A 24,497-nucleotide genomic window follows, 5' to 3' on the forward strand; every position below is an offset into this window, starting at 1 on the left:
GGCTCAGTTCTGGGGTTGGTGTTTTTCAACATCTTTCTTAATGACCTGGATGAGGGACTGGATTGCACCCTCAGCAAGTTTGTGAATGACACAAAACTAGGGGGAGAGGTAGATACATTGGAGGGTAGAGAGAGAATCCAGAGTGACCTGGATAAATTGGACGACTGGGCCAAAAGAAATCTGATTGCGGCTCAACAAGGAGAAGTGTGGAGTCCTACACCTGGGGCAGAATAATCCCAAGCATTGTCATAGGCTGGGGACCGACTAGTCAGCAGCAGTACGATGGAAAGGAACCTTGGGCTTATGGTGGACAAAAGGCTGGATATAAGTAAACATTGTGCCTTTGTAGCCAAGAAGTCTAAGGGCATACTAGGGTGCATTAGGAGGAGCATTTTGAGCAGACCTAGAGAAGTAGTTTTTCCCCTCTATTCGGCACTGGTGAGGCCACATCTGGAATATTATGCCCAGTTTTGGGCCCCCCAGTATAAAAAGGATGTGGATTTGCTGGAGCAGGTTCAACGGAGGGCAAAAAAAATGGTTAAGGGGCTGGAGCAGAAGACCTATGAGGATAGGCTGAGGGATTTGGGCTTGTTTAGTTTACAGAAGAGAAGACTTAGGGGTGATTTAATAGCAGCCTTCAACTTCCTGAAGGGGAGCTCTAAAGAGGGGAGAAACTGTTGTCAGTGGTGTCAGATGGCAGAACAAGGAGTAATGGTCTGAAGTTGAGGAGGTCTAGGTTAGATATTTGGAAAAACTACTTCAGCAGGAGGGTGGTGAAGCATTGGAATGTGTTGCCTAGAGAGGTGGTGGATTCTCCATCCCTCGAGGTTTTTAAGTCCCCGGCCAGGACCTTGCCAAGCTGGATGAGTTAGGTGGGTTGATCCTGCTTGAAGCAAGGGGCTGGACTAGACCTCCCGAGGTCCCTTCCTGCCCTATGATTCTGTGAAGTTTCAATAATAAAAAAAGGTAGACTGAATAAAAAGGAAGATATGCAAAAAGCAAATAGCCTAACAGCCAGTCATCACTGCTTTTCAGAGGGTTCTACTACAGTAGCTTTCTAATGAAACCTTAGAAGAATATGGAGGGTGGATTACACTAAGAATGGGAGAGTCTCAGATTTTAGGTCTGATTTCTTTTATATCCAGTGGTCCCTTATTTAAAAAAAGGCAGAGGCAAGATCACAGCTTCATCTACCTCAGGCCTCCAGACATATCACTGAATACCAAAATTTCAGTCTATGACTCATTTGTGACATTAAGAAAACTGCAGGATAAAGAAGTGTCAGCAACTTAAACCAAACCCCTTCTTTGCAGCATGATGTTCAACTCTAGAAGACTTAGGATCAGTTTCAATATGGACCATCTCCTAGGACTGGACAGGGGAGAAGAGTAAATGAAGTCAATGGCTACAAGTTCTAATTATAAACGAAATAGAGCATCTCAAATACGTTAACATCTATTTATGTTTAATTAGAGAAACAGAAGATGGGACTGCTGCAACTCATGAGACGGGGGGTTACCTAATGCATATGAGAGGTTGGCCAACTGACAGTTTATGTGGTGCCATTGTTTATCCTCACCAAGACTTCTGGAAGGAAGAATCCAGTTTACAAGTAAGGTTTTTTTTCCTCCCCCCGATAGTGGGATTAACCAGATCATGCAGTCTCAGTCAACCAGACTTCTTCCTTTCTTACACACAACACCCATCACAAAGGCTCTGCGGGCCGAATGAGACCATCACATAATAGGGTTGCACAAGTGTAACCAAGTAAAACTGTAAAAGCAGTTCTGTTGACACTGCACTGGGGTGGGAGGCTCCACTATGTTCTCTGTAGCAGCACTGGTTTGACACTAAAAGGAAAGAGCAGTAAAAACCATCCCTAACGTAAGACGGAAAACTCTGATTCACCATTGCTCTGCACCCTGTGTAGTCATTCACACTTCCAGAGTGGGTGTAGAAAGCTATCATTCTAAATTGGTAGCACCCACTTTGTGCTGAAGTAGCAAGCCATGCAGGGCAACAGTGATTTGCCACAACAGGGAGCAACTGTAAGAAGGTGCCATTTTATAAACTGTCAATGAAGACATGCACTTTTATCTCTTCCTCAAGTTACTATTGACATTTAGTCACAGGTTCAGGCTAGCCCTATTACATTATTTGTAGCCTGACCACTTTCTATACAGATGCTTTCCACTGAATTAACCCTCTTTAGTGCCAAATTGTCTTCAAAAGCTAAGGCCATCTACCTCTAAGTACTGCAGGAGAAAAAAAATATGACACTTTTGGCTGAAATACCAGTGTTTCAAAATGTCCTTTTTCATCACACACACATACATACACCGGAATTTAGCAAACATCAGTAAGAACCCTGTACAACAAAACGTGATGCATGGGTCATCATATAAATAGCCAGAGGACTCAAACATCGTGAATTATTAGTCCAGCAGCAACTGCCCTGCTAAAATACTTTAAAATGATCGGCTTGGACTATGGAAAATGGGTCAAGACAACAGATAACCCACTAGAAGGGAAGGTTTAAAAATATTTCGTCTGGATTTTATTTATTTTCAACACAACTAAGAATGAAAAAAAAAATCAGGATTTCTGAACTGTTTAAAATCAGTACAATATTTTCCACTACAAAAAGGTATTAAAAGTCAGTCAGTCTACAGATCATTGCTCTTTATCATGTATTATTTTGATTATAGATCTTGGGTACAGGCAAATCCATTTTCTCTCTTTTCCTATTAAGGGGGTTGTCATGTACATATGCATTTCTTACCGTCACCGATTGTCCTCTTGACTGGAGATGTTCAAGGTAGCTTTCATGAAAATTCAATACTAGGAAGCCACCTAGATGCAAAACCCAAAACAGTCTAATTTCTTGGCCATACAACATTGTCTCCTTAACAGCAGTAATCTATTGGTCCAGATCCTGTCCCAATCTCCGTTGTACCATTGTAAAGTTGCCATTAAATAGTCATAATTGGACTAGAGGAAAAATCCTTAATTGGCAAAGAGTCCATCACTACACCACCCTTTCCCAGCAGAGTCATACATCTCAAGGAGCAGAACCTGTTATGCTCCCACATTCCTAGAACTGATTTAAACCAGCATAATTTAAGAGCAGTCATGAGGCAACTAATTTCGGGTGCAGGCCTTGGGGACTGAATAATATGACCATGTCTTAAAGTCACCTTTGTCAGCCCTTCACCCTGGCTGTTCTTTGCATTTGGCAAGTGCTGAAAAGTTCTTTTATTTGAGCTTTCCAGCCTATTTGTTTCTTCTGAAGAGCAATTCAGTCTTTTCTTTATTTTTGTAATTAGGACACTACTAATTCACTGACCTTTCACTGCAGCCTGACATGCATTGCTTAGCAGATGCTTTTTAATATTACATTTATCAAGTTCAGAACATCGAAGGACAGTTTAATAGGTTCTTTTCTGGGGGACCCTATAAGAGGAGACAATACACTCAACTAAACTAATGGTTGTTTCATAGATAAAAATAATGAGACTGGCGCACAATCTGTGATGTTTTCACAATGATGCTTTCAACTAATTGAAAGACAGCCTGCATCTATAATTTTTGCTTGCAGAAATAGTATGCAATCATTCAAATTCAGATTTCTCCAGACATCTATCAAACCTTCTAAAGAGGAAGCAGAGAAGGCCTTGTTTATTACTACTGGACTCCACTTACTGTTGTCATATTTAAAGTCTCCTTTGTGATACTCTGCAATGAATGCAAGAACCTTTCTTTAGGGACTCCCTCTATTCCCAATATGCTTCATTATTTCCATTGTGCCCATCTCAGCTTCTGAAATTGTCTTGCACGTGTTTAACTGCTTGATTTTGCACTACATATTTAATATTGCATCAGTATTCTCCATTGTTACAGGAAAGGGTGAACAAAGAAAAATAAGAACTTTGCTTTTCCACATATTGCAGGAAAAGGAGGGAAACTGATTTTTTGAGGAAGATACAAAATATGATGGTTTTGTTATTACCCTCAATAGTTGCAATTTCAAATAAAGAAATAGTAAGGTGAGTAGTGCCTACATGTGTCTCTTCCCAGATTCACAAGAGCAGGCAGTAAAAAAACAGGCTTCATTTCAGCTTGTGCATTGGGGTTAACTTTGTCTGTGCTCCACCAGTGCTTTGTTGGCTTTGGTTGGCAGTGAGGACAAGGGCTTCTGGCCTCTTCATCCTTTCGAAACTGTAGCATTCAACTTTTTCTTCAGCAGAAATTGTTCTGGTGCTCACAAGGCGAAATCCATCTTTAAGTACAGTGTCAACCAGTAAGCCTAGAACATTAGTTCCATTAATCAGCTTTCTATTATCAGGTTTTATAGAAACATACCTAAAGAGAAAGAGAAAATTGTGACTGGTTAACATCCTTCTTGAACGACAGCGCCATATTTTTAAACAAGACAAATTCTCAACAGATGGAATTCAGCACAACTCCATTGACTTCAAAAGAACTGTACTGATTTACACTACCCAAGAATCTAGATTGCTTTGTTTTCTAAATATATGAATTCTTTTCCTCATGAAGAGCACAGCTATTTCATTGCAGTTTGACCAGTTGTATTTTTACAGAACAGGCACTTTACTTTTCCACTGTGAAGTCAACATTCTCCTTACAAGTGATCATAACAACTCTTAATTTTTTTTAAGTTAATGGAGAGGAACTAACTGACTACGCACAATGTACAGCAGTTTCTCAGATGAGACCACAGTAAACCCTCAATTTAAACGGACTAATGTGGGGGAGGGGTGTCCGCTATTCCCAAAAGGCCCCCCTCCCCTTCATTCCCCTCCAAAAATACCTCTACCACTTACCAGAGCTGCCGCACACGGTGGCTCTGCCACCAGAGCCACCACAGACTCCTCCCACCAGGGTAGGGCACGTACAGAAGTGCCAGTTTGCCCATGTACATGCACCACCCTTGGTAGGGGGAGCACACAGTGGCTCCTCCAGGCTGCAGCAGTGGTCTAAGTCTCAACTGTTTTTTCCCCGCAACGTGGTGGGGTGATTTTATGGACCCCAGCAGATTTCACGAACAACGGGTGGGAGGGGTCCGTTGTTCCCAAAGTCCGCTAAATCGGGGTCCGTAAAATTGAGGGCTTACTGTAGTAAATCTGTGGCAAGGCCTGCAAAATTGAATTAATTTAAGTAGCAGCACTCTTCATTACAAAGCACCTCTCCCTAACACCAATGAAGTTGATTGCTCAGTTGTCTTGTACAGCAACTTTTTAGTAACAATTATGAAAGCTATTTACACCAAACACACTGATTTTACTTGTAATAAAGTACAGGAAGTTTACAAATACATCTAGACACTTCAAGGAACAAAAGTCATGTAAAAATACTGTTAGACAGCAGGGTAAACTGACAAACAGAATTGCTCCATAGTTCATGAAGTGTAAAGGTCCCCAAAAAGCACAAAATTCTATGCAATCAGAAAGGAATTTTTAGAGCAGTGGTTCCCAACTTTTCACTAGTGCAGACCCCCAATCACCTTCCCAAACTGTTTGCGGATCCCCAGTCACCCTCCAAACCATCTGAAGACCTAAAGCCAATTTTAGCTGCTTCGTGTTTATCTATCATCTTTTCCCCCCTGGACCTCTAGAAACCATTGGATTAGAGTGAAATCATATAAATCAAAAACTGACTTGTAAGGATTTCTGCTCTGCAGCACAACAGAGAAGTGTGACTTGGTTGAGCAAAGTCAGAAAAGTGGTTATAACAGACTAACTTCTCCCTGTTTTTAAGTTGCTATACCTACACTGATGCACAATAAGTCCAATAAGCTACAAGAAGTTATATATCATGAAGTATGGCATTTAAGCAACAACTTGCCTGTCCTATGCGAGAAAGCCCAGAATGAGCTTCTTACAATTATTCCACTAAAAGTGAAAATAAAACGATAAACCCTACTGAATTTTTTAAACCCAACATTCTCTTACTTGTTTAATTCATGTATTTCAAGAGAGTAACAACCCTAGAGAAAATATTCCAGTGAAGTGTCCATAGAAATCCAGGCATTCCAAGAGCCACAGAGGATAATACAGGAAAAGATAACCTAGGCTGAGACAAAGTTAAACTATATAGCTTTAACTTTTCTAATCTGGCACCCTCAGGGCCTGACCAGTACCAGATGAGAGAATTTTCCAGACCACATGAGGTCAATAGTGTCTAGCAACATTACCTTTGCTTACTTGTCTCAGACATTTAGGGATAAATTACAGCTAAACAACAGCATAGAACACAGAGCCAGGATTCATGGCTGGAAACAAACTTTATGGGACCACAGGAAATGTGACTGCACCCATGATAAGTGGTTTCCAGCTAATTAAAATCATGCCAGATTACAGATGCTGCTAGACGAGAGAGTTCCGACAGGTTCAACCTGATACAATAAAGATTACTCTTCAGAGCGTCTGAAAACTACCAAGAACTATGTAACTAGAGCCTGATGTGGCTAGCACAAGGGAATGACAGGTCTAATGAGCTAATTTTATAATTGTCAAATTCGTATCAGCCCACATTCAGACTTACCCACACCATCAATGAGAGAAATCAACTTCTTTTCTCAGAAAAATGTTACCCTGCATTCTCTGAGTTAAGCATCTCAGTAAAAAAAAAAGGGGGTGGGGGTGGGGGAAGCCAAGTATTTTTCTATCCATTAGTAATTATTTCTGCCAATTAGGAACATCATCAGTGATTGCCCGTTACTTGAGATAACTCACAGACTTTATTTCCAGTGATCAAACATTCTGACTACTACAGTTGAAATGAACCCATTATTATATCATTAGGCTGACAGAACACAGAAGCAGTTATATATGGGACAAATAGTAGGATCTAGGCAGAGAATCAAGAGCACAAAATATTACTGCTGGCAAATGGCTCTTTTCCTCTATTTTAATTTTGCATTTTCCAATGGCTTCCAGATGTGACTCAGACATACTATTGGACAGTCACCTCTGAGAGCTACAGAAAGAGCAAAGATGAGAGGAAGGTCAAATGAATTAAAAGAATAGGATGTTCAAAAATACATTTAAGGAAGTTAAGAAAACTTACACCAAGTTAGATGAGTATAACAGGAGTTAAATCAGTCACGTCTTGACACTGAATCATCAACTGATTATCCAATGATCTTATTACAGTCTAGCAAATTGCACATATTTTATGAATTGAAAGTCCTGGAACAATTTCAAGGAAGAAAAGCCACAGAAGATGAATACCTTGCCTCCAACTGGTCACCAGCAGAATAGTCAGTGCCACATTGAAAAATCAGGTCATGATGAGAAAGTCTCTCCAAAGGACACGGAGTGAGGAGCTTCTGAGAAGGAAAAGGATTATTACTCCAGTTCTGCCTCAAGGACTGCTCTGTAAACATAGTGACCCGTCCAGCCAGTACCTGAACAGTATTGCTGCAAGACCCAAACACTCGGAAGAAAGCCTGAGTTTCCTGGAGCAAGAAGCGTACTTCCAAGATCTCTGGTCTTGGCTTCAGCAAGTTTTCCTGGTTTAGGAGATCAGCCAGGGAATGGAGCTCATAGAAGTTTGCTTCTCTTTGCAACCTCTGATAATCTGAAAAGTCAGCGGGCAAAGAAAGCTGGAGTGTCCTCAAAAAATCTAGGATGTAATTAAATAATGTTCCATCTCTGTCCACAAAGAACTGTCCATTCACCAGCCTGAATTCATGGTCATTGCCATTTAACATTCGTGCTAACCTGGACTCTGGGAACCTCTGCAAGGTAGAAGCCCATGTTGTAAATATCAAGCCTCCCACATTTAGAACAGCCAGTTCTTGATTGCTCATATTGTTTCTCCACCAATCAAGAATTTAACGCTGACCTGTGGCTTTCTAACTGAACTATTCCTAAACTGAAAATCAACCAGAGACTGCAAGTACCCTTCAGTGATCTCCCTGAATGTTTTGAAGTAAAGTGTATAGCACCTATAAGGTTCCCAAGCAACAAGAGTAAATACAATTTATGATAGCCATTTGCTTGTCCCGGTTGCTTGGGAACTTGGACTCCTGAAACAAAAATAAATTAAAACACCCAGTTTCCAAAGGCTGTTAAAAATGGTTAACTGACCATTAACTCACTCCAAAGTTTTGAAATATCCTGATGAAAACCAAGAACTATACTCAAAAGCAAGACATTCAATATAAGAGTCTTCCAGAATCACAACAAGGTGATTTCATTTCTATATAGCTGGGGCTGACCCACTGCTAAATTTATTTTATGGGTAAGAACTCCAACTCCACAATTATGCTCTCAAATGAGTACAGTTCAGAGAAGCTGAAAGCATATTTCACTAAATGCTCCTGATCTGAAATGATTCAACGATTAATGTGTGTGTATAAAATAGCCATACAGCAATATGATTTCTTCATACATGCATCATCCTAAAGTCAGGGAAATCAAAGAACCAAATTTTTCCCAAGAATCCCCATGAAACTCAAAGACCTGAATTCTACAAACCAATGGAATTACACTGAGTAAGTTTACACTGCAACTGCAGATGCAATTGCTGTACTGGTTGACATATCCACATTAGCTTTAAGTCTGTTAGTAGAGTTGAGAACAGCAATGAAGTCATTGCACCACAGGTTTTAGTTGAACCTGTACAAGTCTGCCAGGGACTCAGGATACATACTCATGTTGCTAACCTGTGCTGATACCTGTGCTGCCATGTGATCATGGCTATTTTAGATATGCTACCTTTAATCCAGCTAGCACATGTATGTCAACCCATGCTCCAACTGCAGAGCAGAGACAAGGAGCATGACACACCTAATGGCTAAGAAATTTCTTAAGATCAAGCGAATGTTAATGATGCGATTACATGTTTATAAGCAGCATCCCATCTCGCCTGCTGTTGCAGTTATGAGTGACTGATGTCAGAAGACAGAGAAGCTCCACTCCCACGAGCCTCACATTACTGGAAAGATTGTGTTTTAGGGAGGTTCGCTTCCTGCCTGTTAAGGAGGATAGAACTGTCGTCCTTTCACCTTATAGCAGGCTCTAACTGTTCTTACTCTGAGGGGAAGGGAATAGAGAATACTCCCTACTCCATGCATTCACCTTATACTTTATTCTCACTACCACAATGAGCTGCACTGTAGCCCCAATTGTGAGCAAATGAATATTTCCCAAAAGGAGCGTAAATTCTTCAGAGACACTTTTTAGAATATGGAGATGCAGGCACCTTAAAAAAAAAAGCCACAAAAAAACTTGAATCCAAAGTGTCATCGCACAGCATACAAGGGCACCTTGCAGCTTATTGTGCCCCACTGCCTTCCACACATTTCTCTCTCCTATTTCAATTCATTCAAGACAACTGCCCTGAATGTTTTTTTTTTAAATAAATCCTGTAATATCCAATTTATCTTCCCACACAGACAAGGGATGATGCATTTAGGAAATCAGCACTTTTTATAAAAACCACTTGTAAAATGTGACATGGTTCTATTGATATTTGATTATATACATTGTTAGTTTTGCCTTATGTTTTGGTTAGAGCAAGGAAGTGCATTATTCCCCAAACCATTTTAAAATAGGATCTCAGAAGCAAAAGCATAACTTTCCAAAGTTTGGTTTCACCTTCCAGCATATCAGTTGTTGAGCTACATGAACAATATAACAACTCTGGAAACATTCTGAGTCTTAAATGCTTCCAGCAGAAGCCTTGGGGTTGGAGTTTGGTTTGGTTTTTTTGGGGCTGGGGATGTTTAACTGTGCACACAGTTATGTTTTCTGCACCAGAGTTTTGTTCATTTCTTGGGCTTCTTAATTTGTGCTGTTGTATTGGATTTTACAATAGTTTATATTTGCACACAAACTGTGCAACATTATCCAATACCACTAATGTATAATTTTTGCACTTTTCACTTAGAAGTGAAGCTCCATCTGTCATTTGTTCCCAGTAAAACACCGCATGGTCAGCTATCTCCACAGTGTCTGCCAGATAGGATGAGCCAATTGTAAAGAGTTGAGTTTTCCAGCTCTGAAGATTGTCAAAGACAGATTCTGCAAAGATCATTCTGGTGGCTGCAAGGACAAATAAGCAAATCAGAAAAACCACTGTAAATCTGTGTGAAAAGATTGAAGGAATCTTGAAGTTAAACGTGCTGTTTTCCTGAGGCAAAGAAAGCTTGTCCACATCTATTAGTTTTACACCATCCCACTGGCTGGTATCAAAGTTCTTTATTGTAGGACTGATGTCCACAATGGAACAAGGCAGAGGGGTTTCCTTAATCACTTTGATTTTTTCCCTGAACTCCTGCATCTGTTGAAGAAATATTATGGGCTCAGACACATCCTTGAAAGCTTCTGCAATGTTAAAAGCCATTCGTTGCTCTTGTAGAATTGTGTTTAGTTTATTGATTTCTGGGTCATAGGCTTGCATCACGGCAAGCTTCATGGTCTCAAAGTCAGAAAGAATTTCATTTCTTTTCTGCTCTAGTGTGTGCTGCAACTTCTCAAAGAACTCTTTCACTTTGTCAGAGTCCTTTGTTAGCATCTGCAGTGCTTTCCTCTTGCTCGTTTCCAAGGTGTCCAGCCGGGAGAGCGCATCTCCACAACGCCATGTTTCAAAACCTTGAAACAGGGTTTCAAAAGCACGCTTCTCCTGAGAATAGGCATCTTCAATGGAGCAAAATACATGCTGTGTGTGATCACCTCGAGTTGCACAGATACCACAGATCAGCTGCGTATCTGTACGGCAGAAAATGTTGAGGGGTTGCCCACTGTGCACCTTACACATAGGCATTTTAGGAGTTATTTTTATTTTGTTGTACTTCTCCACAATGCCTTTCAGGGTGTAGTTGACTTGTAAATTGTTAATTCCTGTAACAGGGGTTTCTTTCCGGCAGGTGGGACACTTGAAAAGGGGAGGTGGTCTCCAAACCACACTTCGAACATTTCCCTCCAGGATCCCCTCCAAACACTTCTTGCAAAAGTTGTGAGAACAAGGTAAAACCCGAGGGTCATCAAACAAACCACAGCAAATGGGACAGGTAAGGTCTTCCTCTAAGAGCTCCATCACATCCTGTGGAAAAAAGGGGGGAAAACATTAGAGGGACTTTGTAAGAACCATTTCCATCCCACCACCAGTCAAATGGGGAAGAGGTTACAAGAAACCTGAGAAGGGTGACTTCCATTTGAGACAAACTCTACACAGTTTGTGCTGGCTCACCAACAGAAGGAATTTCAAGGTGGAGTCTCAGATGAGCTAACACACATATTACATACACATAATGAGTTTAGCTGCAAAACAGGTAACTCCACTAATCATTTAACTCTGTCCCAGTATCTGATCAGTGTCAAGACAAAAAAAAAAAAATCAGATTCACAAGCTTAGCATAAACACTGAAAAGGAACAAGAGCAAAATCTGACATTGATTTTTAGTATCTGTTGAAAACAACTTGAAGGCTCATTCAAAATGTAAGCCTTACTGCAGCAATGCAATATTCAAAGACTGATTTGATCTGCTCTTTGAAATTTCAATAATGGCATCATCATCAATAACCAAGGGCTCAGTGCCTGTTGGTGTCTGATGCCTCTCTCACTATTTCCTTCCATCTTTCCCTATCCAGTGCAGAGTGGCTTAGTTTCTGTAGACCAGCTCCACACCAATCTACTACATCATCTATCCATTCTCTGTGGGGCCTGCCTCTCCTAGTCAAACGTCCATTATGCCAAATACCAGGGTCTTAATTTTTCGTTCATTCTGCAAATATGTCCAAATAGTTGTAACCTACTGCAGCAGCTTCTCTTTCGGCTGTATCTTCCTATATAATTCCTCATTGGTGACCTTCTGTATCCATCCTATTCTCAGGATCTTTCTATAACAACTCCTTTCGAACACCAATATTCTTCTTCTCAAATCTTTTGTTATCACCCATGTCTCACATCCGTACAACATGCAATAATGGCAGGCAATGTTAAAATTGAACCAGAAACTACAGGTTGAACCTCTCTAATCTGGAACTCTCTCAGCCCGCAACATCTGTAATCCAGCATGATTTTAGTTAGTGGGACAACACTGACCGTGGTCCCATAAGTTTCTCATGGTCCCATAAAGTTTGTTTCCAGACACTAGTCCTGGCTCTCTGTGTTCTGTGATGTTATTTAGCTGTAATTTACCCCTAAACACCTTCTGAGAGTCCAGTAAGCAGTGGAAGTGTTGGTAATATGCTGGAAAATAATGACTTTTCATCATATGGCAAACTCTCTCATTTGGCACCCTTGGGACCTGAGCAGTGCCAGACAGAGATTCAACCAGTATTACATTTCACTTCTCTAATTCCTACGGAGATTTCTTGAAAAATATGCACCTCGAACACTGTCATTTTTTTTTTTGGGGGGGGGGGGTGGAGGTGATGGATGGAGGAACACTATTAAAGGCACCTCAGAATAAAGCAAAAGAATTTCCTCAATTTTAGCAGTTTGTTAAATACCCTCTCACAGCAGCAGAAAGGCTAGTCAGCATTTGTTTAAAGTTATACTAAGAAGTGGGAGTGGAGGGAAGAAAACTCTGGATGATCAGTAACAGAGAGATAGCCATGCTAGTCTATATACTCTGAAAACAAAAAACAGTCCAGTAGCACTTTAAAGACTAACAAAATAACGTATTAGGTGATGGCTGATGTCAGTGGGTCTGTTCCATGAAAGCTCAGCACCTAATAAACTATTTTGTTAATCTTTAAAGTGCTACTGAACTGCTTTTTTGTCTGGATGATCTTTACCTTGCTAGTGGATGTGGGGGAGGAGCTCAGATACTAGGATTTATCAACAGAAAATGCAAAACTTATCTTGTATTGCAGTAGCCCCGAAATGCCCCAATCGGGGTGACACCCATTATGCTGAATATTGAACTCATGTAACAAAACAATTCTCTGGTGCAGAGGTCTTACAGTTTTAGCATGTGAAATGAGAAAACGGGGACATTTAGGGTAAAAGACATTAGCATACCTGACTCACCTGCATATCCAATTAATTTGGTGAAAGATGTTAAAAAGTTCTCACCCTTGAGAGAACTAAAGGAAACAACAATTTTCCCATGTTTACCAGTGTATTATCAAACTGGCTGAACTGTAACTTCTGAATTCTCAGGGTGTATCACACAAAGTACCAAAACAGGAAACTGATTTAAAAAAAAAAGAAAAAAAAAAAGGTAAGTCAGGAAAAACCCTTCAGAGGGAGATCAAGAATACTAGTAGGTACATGGAAAGCAGAAAAATCAAGACAGACTGCATTGGGAGATGAGGAAAGAAGTTTGGTATGACCAAAATAAAAAACTTTTACCACAAGGTAGATGGATATTGGGGGCAACAACATACAGAAAAAAATCTTCAACCTCCAAATTAATTTGCCCCATCACTAGTGATACGCATATAGATACGCAGGGCTTGAAGATTTTATTAGACTTCTATTCAGCAAGAAGACTAAGCCTACTTACCAAAAGTCAGTCACCCCAAAGCCTAGGGGAAAGGCCCAAGTGAGAAGTCCTGCGGACTTCAATCTCAGCTGCAGTCATTCCTAATGGAGTGTTGTCTCTAGAGCTGATTCAAGGACTCCATTTTCATACAGGAGTCTTCAGCTATGAAGTTAACTGGAAACACATCATACAAAAATCCTAATAGCGGTTGTTTGTAAAGATAGTGAACTGTCACCTCTTATTTCTGATCTTTCACGGAGCCATTTAGGCCTGCTGTGAGAGCATGTGATTTTTTTAAAAAGTAAAGCAGGAAGCTTATAAGCATATTTCTCCTTTCTTCCTCAAGCAGGTGACAATAATAGCTAGAATTCTAAAAGCGCTCACATGACAGAAAGGGATAGGTCTGTAATACACTGTGAACTCCAGTTTGCATTACATTTTAGATTAAGCATCCATTTTACATTAAGGGCTAGGCACCTAGTTACAGACTGTATCAGAGAAAACACCACAGAGGAAGGGTCATCAAATCTGACGTCCCGCATATCACCATGCAACAATGGACGGTCTCTAAACCATGGGTGGGCAATAATTTTTGCAGAGGGGCCACTCCACAGAGCAGACTGGCTCTGGGCCTGCTGGAAGAGGCAGGGCCTTGGGCTGAGCAGTTGGGACTGGGGGCTACAGACAGAGAGAGTGTGTGAAAGAGAAACACCATGCGTGAGAGAGAGACTGTGACACAGACTGGGTGTGTGCTGCAGTGTGTGTGACAGTGACTGTGTGCGTGGCACAGACTGGGCATGTAAGACAGTGATTGTGTGCACCTGCTAAGTTTCTGAGCAAGAGAACTCTGTCCTGCTCCATTTTCTCTCTCCTCCCGTTCTGTACTCCTGAGTCGCTTACCATCCTGGAGCAGCTTCACTGTGCGTCTCCCTCACCCCAGTCCCTGCTCTGCAGAGATGGGGTACAGGGGCAGGGGAACATGCTGAGTTTAGCACTATCCTCTCCCCTGCACCTTTCCGCTGCTAGCAGGAGACTCCTAGCAGCAGCTTGGCTGCAGACTTATAAGGTTGAGGGAAGGCAGCTGAGCACATGCTGCTGGCTGTAAGTATGTGCACTCTGCTAATCAGCTGGGAAGGCTGGGTAGAAATGCTTGGGGAGACAGATCTTGCTCCCAGGGCTGATTTTGCCCACCCCAGTCTACACAGAAGAAAGGGCTAGATTCAAATGTTCAGACTACAGCACTTGAGCAAAAAAGGGGCAGAAACTATTTTATAGGTTGGGGGAAGGAGGGGTCCTTTGAGAAAGGCAGCTATCCCTTACCACAGGGCAGAAGACTTGGATGAAATAAAAGAAAGTGGGAGAGATTCTGTCTTGCCTGCAGACCATACCACAGACTCACTGAATAAATGAGATCAGACTAAGGTGGTGGGAAGTGCCTCTAAGGACTCTTATTTTTCATCACTATGCAGCTCTAGTACTTTCTGAGAAGAATAGCAACCCTGGTTAAGAAATTCCTTTGCAAAGGGCATAAGGTAAAGCCTTGAGTTATGCAGGAATTGTGTTCCTGCAATCCCTGCATAACTTGAATTTTCACACAAGTCAAGGGGAGCTGGGAACCAGGCTGGTTCCCAGCTCTCCTGGCTCCCAGAGTGGTGGGGAGCTGGGAACCAGGGGCAGCCTGGTTCCAGTCTCCCCACAGGTTGCAGGACCTAGGAAATTGACCAGCTCGTGGCTGATCTGCTTCCTGGTTCTCATAAGCAGGGAGCCAGGAAACCGGCTAAGAGCCTTCTCTCTCCCATTCCGCAGCCACGCGGCTGTCAGACAGCCATGTGGCTGGGGGAAGGGAGGAAGAAGGCTCCAGCTGCAAGGTCGCAGGGTCTCCCCATCCCCTCAGCCAGAGACCCCACAATTGGCTCTGCTCCAGCCACAGGGCTGCGGGGTCTCCCTGCCCACCCCCACCTCTCTCATGTAAATGCAAGATAAACACATGTTGAATGCATGTATCTTGGGGGATTACTGTATTCCATCCTCATAGTCCATGCGGTCCCTGACAAGGTTAGCAGAGAAATTCAGTGCACCTATACTAAAGTGGAACCGTGAGAGTAGGAGTTGCAGAGTCCCATGCCCCAAGAACAGGTATCAGTGACTGGACCAGCACCTGGGGTTTGCTATAAAGATCCTGACCTAGGAACAGTGACTCACCTTTACTTAGACCCAAGGGATGTAGAAGCACATAATCCTGTAGTAGGATCCATTCAAAACACTCAACTAGCGAGGGGAGCCGGCTGTGACAACCAGACTGATCTGATAATAAACATTTTTTCCTCACGTAAGCCAAAAGCTCTTTCATCAAAGGAACTCTTCAATCTCTCAAGCCTCCAAATCCATAAGGTGTCAGCTAAACGACAAAGCAAGACTTTCAGCTTTCCATACACAATGAAGATGTGCAAAACAAGTCCAAGCAAAAACAAAACAATGGTCTAATTCCTCATCCCAAATAGTTTCTCTAATGAAAACAGAACTATTCTAGATTTTTCTGCTATTGGCTGATATGAAACAAAGTGAAGGGCAACCAAGGCTAATAAGTGGGCTGCAGGAGTGGCCATCCTTCATTACAGTAGGCCTAAAGACTGGTCATGTACACTAACCATGATGCCAAGAAAACATTAATACATGGCACACCAGATGTTTCAAAACAAGTAGAAATGTTTTAATCATTCATATATTAACAGAACCATCAGCAACTTCAAATAATAAAGAGACACCTTTACGCTTATCTTACAAGAAGTCCTGTGACACCTTATAGACTCGAGGGTCTTTGCCCACGAAAGCTTATGCTCCAAAATATCCATTAGTCTATAAGGTGCCATAGGACTTGTTGCTCTCGATCGTACCCAGAGCGATTTCTTGTTGGCTCTATCCTCCACAAGCTTTCTGAGATTCTGCGTAAGGGATGTGCAGACCCTTTGCAATTCAAGACTCAGGTTTCCATTCATTAAACCCTTTGCCAACCTCTTCCCCACCTCCCATCTTTGCTCCTCCTCCCCATCCCACCCAACTATTCCAGCACACAATGAATCAGCTGATTTGCACTCATTCACCACTACACTCCCTCTCCCTCCCAGCATGAACACTGGGGGAGGAGTGGTGACAGGGTGCAAATCAGATGATTTACATTGCCCTGGAAGTACTGGAATGAAGGGGAAAGAGTAGGCAAGTACAGCCCCCAACCCCAACACAAGAGGTGTGCAGAAGGGAGCGGAGAAGGGATGTGTGATCTACAAACAGAACCCTGAAGAGGCAACATGTGGCCCACAGGTTGTCCACCAATGAAGTTAATTGAAAGATGAGGCAATGAAGGCTACACTTGAACCGGCTGACTCCAACATCCAAGTTCCCACTACTTACTTCAAAACTTAATCTCTCCAAACAAGACAATTTTCTCTGATTAAAATGCACACTTTTCATGACATGAATTTAGGAAAGAAAAAGATCCGTGAGTCACTTGAACTTCAGACCTGGCATCTTTCAATAATATTTTGTAGACCTGGCATCTTTCAATAATATTTTGTGCTTAGGAAACTGAAAGATAGCTGAACATAAGGTGACCAAACTTTAAATAAAAAGATGTTTACAATTGAAATTCCTGACATATTATATCAGTCCAGAAGAGTAAGCTTTTAGAAAGCTTTAAGTGCCTAAAATTTAGGATTTTTTATGAAGTAAAGTTTACGACTTTGCTACCACAGCATCATAATTATGAACAGATATGACATGGAGAAGCTTCAATGCATACTACCCTATCAGTATCTCCATCTTTACCTGCTGATAGGATAACAACACAGAGTTACTCTAAATTACTCAAAGAAACTAATAAGGTTAACAGGTGGGATTACAGGAAGGATAGCAGCAACTTAAAAATTGCTTTTTCTCCTGCGCATTGCTTTCCAAAGTAGACAGTCTTCTTGACTTGTTGAGGAGACTTTAAACAAATGAAAGATACCAAAGCATGTAGTTCAATGATTATTAACTTAAAGTAAGGTTTTTCCTATTCCTCTTTCCTTAAGCACATAGATCTAAGAAAGGCAGGACAACGAAGCCAGCAAACCCTGGCCTTTTAGACATTTGTCCCATATGTGCCATAACTTGGAATCCATTTACTATTTAGTTCTGTCAACTTTTATCACCCTAAGAAAACTGAATTGATGCCACATTTCAGAATGAAGTTATTTACAATTCACCCTTGCTGTCAGGATCCAAACCTTTTGTTCATTATAGCCATGGCTTTATCACAGCAAAAATCAATCAAAAGGACCCAGTAGGGAGGCTGTGGTTCATGAGTCCTGCACACACATGCAGGCCCTGCCTCCCCTTTTTATTACACAATGCTTTACTTTTGTTAAAAACCAAGTCCTGTGGCACCTTATAAACTAACAGATATTTTGGAGCATCAGCTTTCATGGGCAAAGACCCGCTTAGTCAGACCATTCCGACAAAGGAGGTCTTTGCCCACAAAAGCTTATGGTCCAAAGTACCTGCTAGTCTATAAAGTGCCACAGGACTTCTTGTTTTTGAAGATACAGACTAACTCCGCTACCTCTCTGGTGCTCTACTTGTGTTGGGATGCAAGGATTGGCATAGCGGGTCATCATAAGGCAGTGTGAGACAGCAACGCTGTACCCTCTTCCTACCAGCGGATAACAGCAGCATCTTCAACACTTTTACGCCAATAACCTTTGAAATTGAGGCGTGGAAGCCACTAGGCTGGTGAGAAAATACCTGTATGGGTTAGAGCAGAGCGCCGTGGAGGGATGTCAGGTGAAATTCTCCCATTCCACAGAGCCAAGTGAAGAACCAATTCATGTACTTAAGTGAATGAGCCAACTAGCGGCGAGAACTCCCGTGTTTTTACAGCCCCACAGCACAGAGCGAGGCGCCGCCGTCAGCAGGTTCACCGGCTGCTGCGAATGGGGCTGAATCGGAGCCCTACAGTACGAATTCCAGCCCCCGTTCCAGCTCTGCTCCGCTCTGCCCCCCGCCAACCAGCCCCTGCCGAAAGGCCGCAGCGGCATGTGGCGCCAGCTCTCCTCCCCCGGGCCGAGGGGCGGGGTCCAGGCCCTTCCCCCGCCAGGTGGCCGACCCGCGCGGGGGGCAGGCTGGGCAATGCCGCAGCTTGGCCACGGCACCCCCCGACCCACAGCCACGCCGGCCCAGCCGCTCCCCGCCGCGCCTGTCGGGCCTCCGCTCTTCCCCTCGGGCCTTCCCCTCCGCAGCCCGCGCGCCCGGCCCCGGGCCGGCGGGGGTGGACTCGGGCCCGGCCTAGGCAGAGCCCGGCGGGACTCCCGCCAACGCCCCTCACCTGCGGGGCCGCCGCCGCCTGCTCCCGCCGCTCCGCCGGCCACGCGTAGTGAGGCTCGGCCCGGCGCAGGCGCCTCCCGTCCGCCACGGGCAGCGGGAGGGCGGGGCCAGGGCCCGGTTCGGTCCCCGCCCGCTCCGCCCATCAGCGCTGGCGTGGGGCGGGTGCTGCTGCCGGGGGAGTTCGGGGCTTGGGCGCGTGGCTCCGGGGTCAGCGGCGCTCGGGGGCTTGCGGGGTGGGGGGACCCAGAGCGGCGATCTGCGGGCCCTACATAGACCCGCCCCCGGCAACTCTGGCCCCCGGAGGTCACTTACTTGGTCTGGTCTGCCCCGGGGAAAGGGGCGAAGAGCTAGCTCGTGTGGAGCCCGCAGTGGTGTGTTGGGCTGTGGGGGGGAAGGATGGCTCAGTGGTTAGAGCATTGGCCTTAGAAACCCAGGGAGGTGAGCTTAATGCGTGAGGGGCCGTCCAAGGGTGTGGGGCAGGTTAGATTTAAAAAAAATCTGGTGGGGATTATCATAGGCCCTGCCCTGAGGGCAGGGGACTGGACTCCATGACCTCTCCAAGTCCCTTCCAGTTCTGTGATATGCTGATGGTGTAGCGTGGTGGCAAGTGTGATGAGACATTAGTAAAGCTTTCTGGGTGCTCCCATTACTGTTCAGCACAGTTCAGCTGAGCCCTGGAGATTTTTTTTTTCTTTAAATAATGTCCTTAAATGCCTGGCTATAACTGGGCAGTTTTCTTGTATGTTAAAGTGGGGTGTTAAACTTGGAGTAAACTGGAGTATTGTAGAGCAAAATTTGTGAATAAGACAAGTTTTTGAAAAAAAAAAACATTAGGAACAAGAGAAAGACGCGGGTCAATGTAGAGTCTGCTTGGTAAGGAACAAGAGCTAATAACTGATGACATCAAGAAAGTTGTGGTGCTTAATGGAAATTTTGCTTTAGGTTTCACTAACATGGTTAATAACCAGATTATTAACAATAGGGAAGCCAAAATGGGAAGGAACCAGCTAAAAATATTTAGACAAGTAAAAAGTATTCAAGTCAGCAGGAACTAACAAAATTCATGTTCGAGTACTTAAAGAATCAGAAGAGATTCCAGAAGACTGGAGAAGGCCAAACCCAGTAGCCCTCTTTAAAGGGGGAAACAAGCAAGCCTCAGGAAATTATAGAGCAATCAGTCTGACTTTGGTACCTGGAAAGATATTGGAGCAAATCATTAAACAACTGACTTATAAGCAACTGGAGATAATACGTTATAAGAATCAACATGGATCTGTCAAGAACAAATCATCTTAATTCCCTTCCTTGATAGTATTACTGGTCAAGTAGATGGGGGTGGAAAGTAGATGATATAACTAGATTTTAGTAAGGCTCTTGACACAGTTCTACAATATATTTGCATATTTACTATAAGATAAGTGTCCTTTCCAGCCCTATGCTAGGGACAGCTCTATGAAAGAGAGCTTGCAAAGTGCTTTCAGATTCTCCACTGAAAGGTGCGATAGAGGTGCAAAACACTATTGAACAGTCATGAGAACTGTCAATTTCAGGCTGTAGGCAGGCCTTAAATCAGGCTAGCCATGCACACTTTTCAACATTTAAAATTTTCACAACAAAAATGTAGCTCTCTCTCTCACATACACATAGTTGCAAATGATACTGGATTAATTTAACAAAAAAGAAGTCATGTAGCACTTTAAAGACTAACAAAATAACTTATTAGGTGATACGGTAGCCGTGTTAGTCTGTGTCCTAACAATACAAAAAAAGTACTCATGTATCACTTTAGAGACTAACAAAATAATTTATTGATTTATCTTTAAATCAGTAACTGACTATTCCTCAGCTTCATGAGTTGACTTATCTAATGCCAGTTTTTACCTTACTGAAACAGCATGGCACAGATAATTGTGGGGTGGCACTACATCTGAAATTAGAGATATTTCCTATCAAAGGATGTTTGTATGACATGAGACGGGATCCTATGATACTTGAAAAGGTGTCATATATCTAGACCTGGAAGCTCTCACTCATGTTTGGGTGAGGGTAATTCCCATATTTGAGATTCATTTTAGAGATTAAAGAATTTTCCTGTGTGCTTTTCCATGAGGCTTTTTGCTATGGTGTGTCCATCAGATCTAGGCAGAACCCATTTAACAGGGCTCCGTTTGAACACTAAAGTCCGTCCAAATACAAGATGCGGGCTTTATATATCACTATTTTTAAATTCTCCTTACTTAAATTGTAACAGCCTGGCACAGTTTTCCCAGTACCTACCAGGCTCGATCTAAAGCCTTTAGTTCAGATTCAGTTTTAGATCCTGTGGTTGGCCCATCGAGATAAGGATTGTTCTGAACATAGTCTCACTATGGATAAAATAGTGCAAAGGTTTTTTAAGACATCTTTCTCCAAATTTTGAGTGCCCTGAACCCTCAGGCTGTGCTTCACTATCACTGATGGTAATTAATGTTCCCTGTTACTGTGTGTGCTTTTAACATATATTTGGCATATCATATGCCTGCGTATAACAACATATATGAAAAAGAAGCAAAATACTGATTCTCTAAGGCTACATCTATACTACAGCAATCTGTTGACAGAAGTTACTGTCAGAAGATACCTTCCGGCATCTGTTGACAGATCACATCCACACACAAAAGAGGACTGAAAGAACAATCTGCTGTGTCGACAGAGAGCAGCCAGACTGCCCGGCTGCTCTCTCGACAGAATGGCCAAGCGGAAGCTCAGCAAACAGGGCTGCCCAGTGAACCAGCAGCCCAGTCTGTTGACAGAGGGCCCCCTGGAGTGTCTACACAGCTTTTTTGTCAACAGAAACCATTGGTGAAAGCGCTATTCCTCATCATGGAGAGGCAGAACGCTGTCAGCAGAAGTGCTGAGTTTTAATCGCCAGACTGTTGACAAAAACGCATTTTGTGTGTAGATGCTCTGTGAGTTAAATCCACATACCAGCAATTGCCCAAGTGTCTGAGTTGAATGGTAGGTCCATCCTTAGGAGAAAGTTATACTTCCCTTCCAGGGAGGAAAGACTAAACAACCCACATAGATTGTCCTACTGCCAGCCTACCCCAGCACTCCCTCTGCACTTCTTTTTAGTTCTACACATGTCCTTATACTGCCCTCGCTGCCTTAGAACCTGAAACCCTATCAGTAGTGCATTGTGATGTGACTAATAACTGTCACATGTAGTTTGCTGTTTCTCTTACCCACGGCTCAAGGAATAAAAGGTTCTGCACCATGGATATCCCAGCGAGCCCTTTAGTTCAAAACCCTGCCCTTCACTGCACTGTAACCATATTCATTTCAGTGCCTGAGGAATTCCATACCTGCTGAGGTTCAAGCAAGGTTTGCTGCTAAATTCAGATTCATTTTCAACTGGTGGTGTCAAAAAGGAGAGGTTTTACACATTGTATTTGGTAGTGTCTTTGTAGGGAGCAAGGGAGAAATTCACCCCTGTCCTCCGACCATGCTATGCCATACATTCCAATGCAGAATGACCGAGTCACCATAAGGCCCTCGCAGGGAACACTCTTTCAGGTCAGAAGGCACACTACATGCATTTGGCAACGAGCAAGCAACAGCCGGGTACATGGGAGGTGGGAGGAGAGGAGGGATGGCTGCAGCATTCCTACTCCCCAGCTATTCTCTGGCTGCTGCTACCCTGCTGCCTGCCTGCCAGGTACTGAAAGCATATTCCCCTTGTATCATCAGGCTCCAGTCACTGTGCCTCCATTTCTGCAGCGTACTCTACACTGGCACACTGATGAATACAGCATAGTTTCAAACCTTTGGCCTTGTTTGGTGGCTTTTGTAAAATCTTAAGAACTGACACCAGCACCCACAGTTATGTACTTGTGGGTTTAATTCTTGATGCCTATTTTCCATCAAGTAGTTACTATAGGGTTCAGTGGATACTGAACTGGAGAATGGCAGATCCCTTTAATTTGCTTCACTAATGCTATGGCTACACAACTATAGTCGCTGTATGCTCATGTTGCAGATAACCAGCCGTTGCAGGGGGTTTCTCCATTTTCCCAGCAATTTAAAATCTTCAGCACAATGCAAGCCTCTGTTAAGAGAATGGGGAGCAAGCTGCCAGGTGTAACCCATGGAGTGTCAGTGTCCAATAGTGGGGATTGGGCCACTGGTCAGACACACTCACTGCCTCTACTCCCCCACTCTCCTTCCAAAGTCACAAAACACAAGCAGCTCTGCATGAGCTAAATCTGAGGCATGAACTTCCAGTTGCCCTTTTTTGTTTCCCCTTGGTTCACTTCTAGGCAGCAGGAAGACCCCCTTCCTGTTGCTAGGTACTGATGAAAGTACTACTTGGCAAAGTAGGACTATAGCTTTTTGATCTTCTAGCCTGATCATTCAAGCCTATAGCCCAAGTGCAGAAGTGAGAGAGGCACAAATATATTTTATTTGTAGCCGAGACATTTACAGAATTCTAACTTCTAATGCTGTTTCTTAACTCTGCTGAATCAGACTCAGAGGGTAACTTACGGGCTTTCTGCAGCGCAATCACTCCTCTGGTGCTACATAGCTAGGGAGGCTCCTCTTAGATTATGCAACCAAAGTTTCTCTGTATTCCACCCCTATATGGAGGCTTTTACATAAAGATAATTTTGACCAGATTTAGTGATCAGACTCATAATTATGTTGGCACGTTCCCATATGCTCTAGTCATGTAATAGGTGCATTCTTCCCTGGCGGGGCAGTCAAACTACAAAACTCATGTCGGGCTTGTTGAACTGAACATCCCCTCCCTCCCCACAATCACAGTGGGAAGGTGAGGGGGAGCCCCACTTTTGGATGGGGGATGCCACCAACTAAATGATTAGGGGATAGGGGGCTGGTATGTTGTGTTTCCTCTAATTTTTGCCAACCCCGTGTGGAATAAATTTTCTTGTGTGCACCAAGGCATGTGTGGATGTGCGCCACCAGTAGAAACACAAGCTGCATGTTGTGGGTGACTGTGGACACTCTGATAATCAGCTGGGCAGCACCTGAATTGTGGGTGGCCGCCCAAGAGCTCAGCTTACAGGGAACACTCCTGGAAGGCCATATTACCATAGAACAGAGATGGACAACCATGAATGGGCTCCATGAGTGGCCTTTCTTCACCTCAGGGGGCCACAGCAGCCTGTAACCCAATGAGGTTCCACCTGTAGCCCTGTACTCACCTGCTCCTCCCCCTCCTTCCTAGCATTTTTGCAGGGCATGAATTACCTGATTCCCGCTATCTCCCCACTCCTCTCCCCTCCCCCATGCAGAGCTGGAATCCCCCATGCAGAGCTGGAATGCTCTGAATCAGCTGCTTGCAGCATTCCAGCGCTGGGTGGAAGGGAGGAGGAGGAGTGGGGGTGTAGCACCAGTCAGTAGGTGGCTCCTCCAAAGAGCAGGGAGGGAGGAAGAGAAGTGCCCAGTGCACAAGAGATGTGTGCAGGAGGGGGCAGCCGGGAAAGGACCAAAGTTGGAGCCCCAGAGGGCCGCAGGTTGCCCACCATGACCATAGAGAATAGTGGTGAGACTTCTTTTTTGGAAAGTCTCCATTAGTTTTCAGTGAATGTAACAGTTCTCACACCCAAACCAATGTGGATTTCTAGCTGAGTTACAAACACTGCAGCAAAAATTTCACTAAAATCAATGTACC

At 43.5% G+C, this 24,497-nt stretch overlaps 2 protein-coding genes across 4 annotated transcripts; both read right to left on the reverse strand.

The window, feature by feature from the left end:
• Nucleotides 1-2,500: 2,500 nt before the first annotated feature.
• Nucleotides 2,501-9,637, reverse strand: KCNRG (potassium channel regulator). Its single transcript, XM_074987563.1, has 2 exons — nt 7,254-9,637; nt 2,501-4,362 (listed from the first exon to the last, which is right to left on the reverse strand). Exons 1-2 carry the CDS (start codon nt 7,832-7,834, stop codon nt 4,110-4,112), a joined length of 834 nt encoding a protein of 277 aa, XP_074843664.1. The 5' UTR covers nt 7,835-9,637; the 3' UTR covers nt 2,501-4,109.
• A 197-nt stretch (nt 9,638-9,834) lies between these two features.
• On the reverse strand, nt 9,835-18,912 carry TRIM13 (tripartite motif containing 13). Of its 3 annotated transcripts, XM_074987532.1 has the most exons (4): nt 18,825-18,903; nt 15,668-15,863; nt 13,009-13,171; nt 9,835-11,073 (listed from the first exon to the last, which is right to left on the reverse strand). In XM_074987532.1, the coding sequence occupies exons 3-4, from the start codon at nt 13,012-13,014 to the stop codon at nt 9,838-9,840; spliced, it is 1,242 nt and encodes a 413-aa protein (XP_074843633.1). In that variant the 5' UTR covers nt 13,015-13,171; nt 15,668-15,863; nt 18,825-18,903; the 3' UTR covers nt 9,835-9,837. The 3 variants fall into 3 exon arrangements, with proteins under 3 accessions (XP_074843633.1, XP_074843652.1, XP_074843642.1); XM_074987551.1 differs by lacking the exon at nt 13,009-13,171; XM_074987541.1 differs by lacking the exons at nt 13,009-13,171; nt 15,668-15,863 and having other exon boundaries at nt 18,825-18,912.
• Nucleotides 18,913-24,497: the final 5,585 nt, after the last annotated feature.

This window comes from Carettochelys insculpta, chromosome 1 (assembly GCF_033958435.1).
Source record: "Carettochelys insculpta isolate YL-2023 chromosome 1, ASM3395843v1, whole genome shotgun sequence".
Classification (NCBI taxonomy): domain Eukaryota; kingdom Metazoa; phylum Chordata; order Testudines; family Carettochelyidae; genus Carettochelys; species Carettochelys insculpta.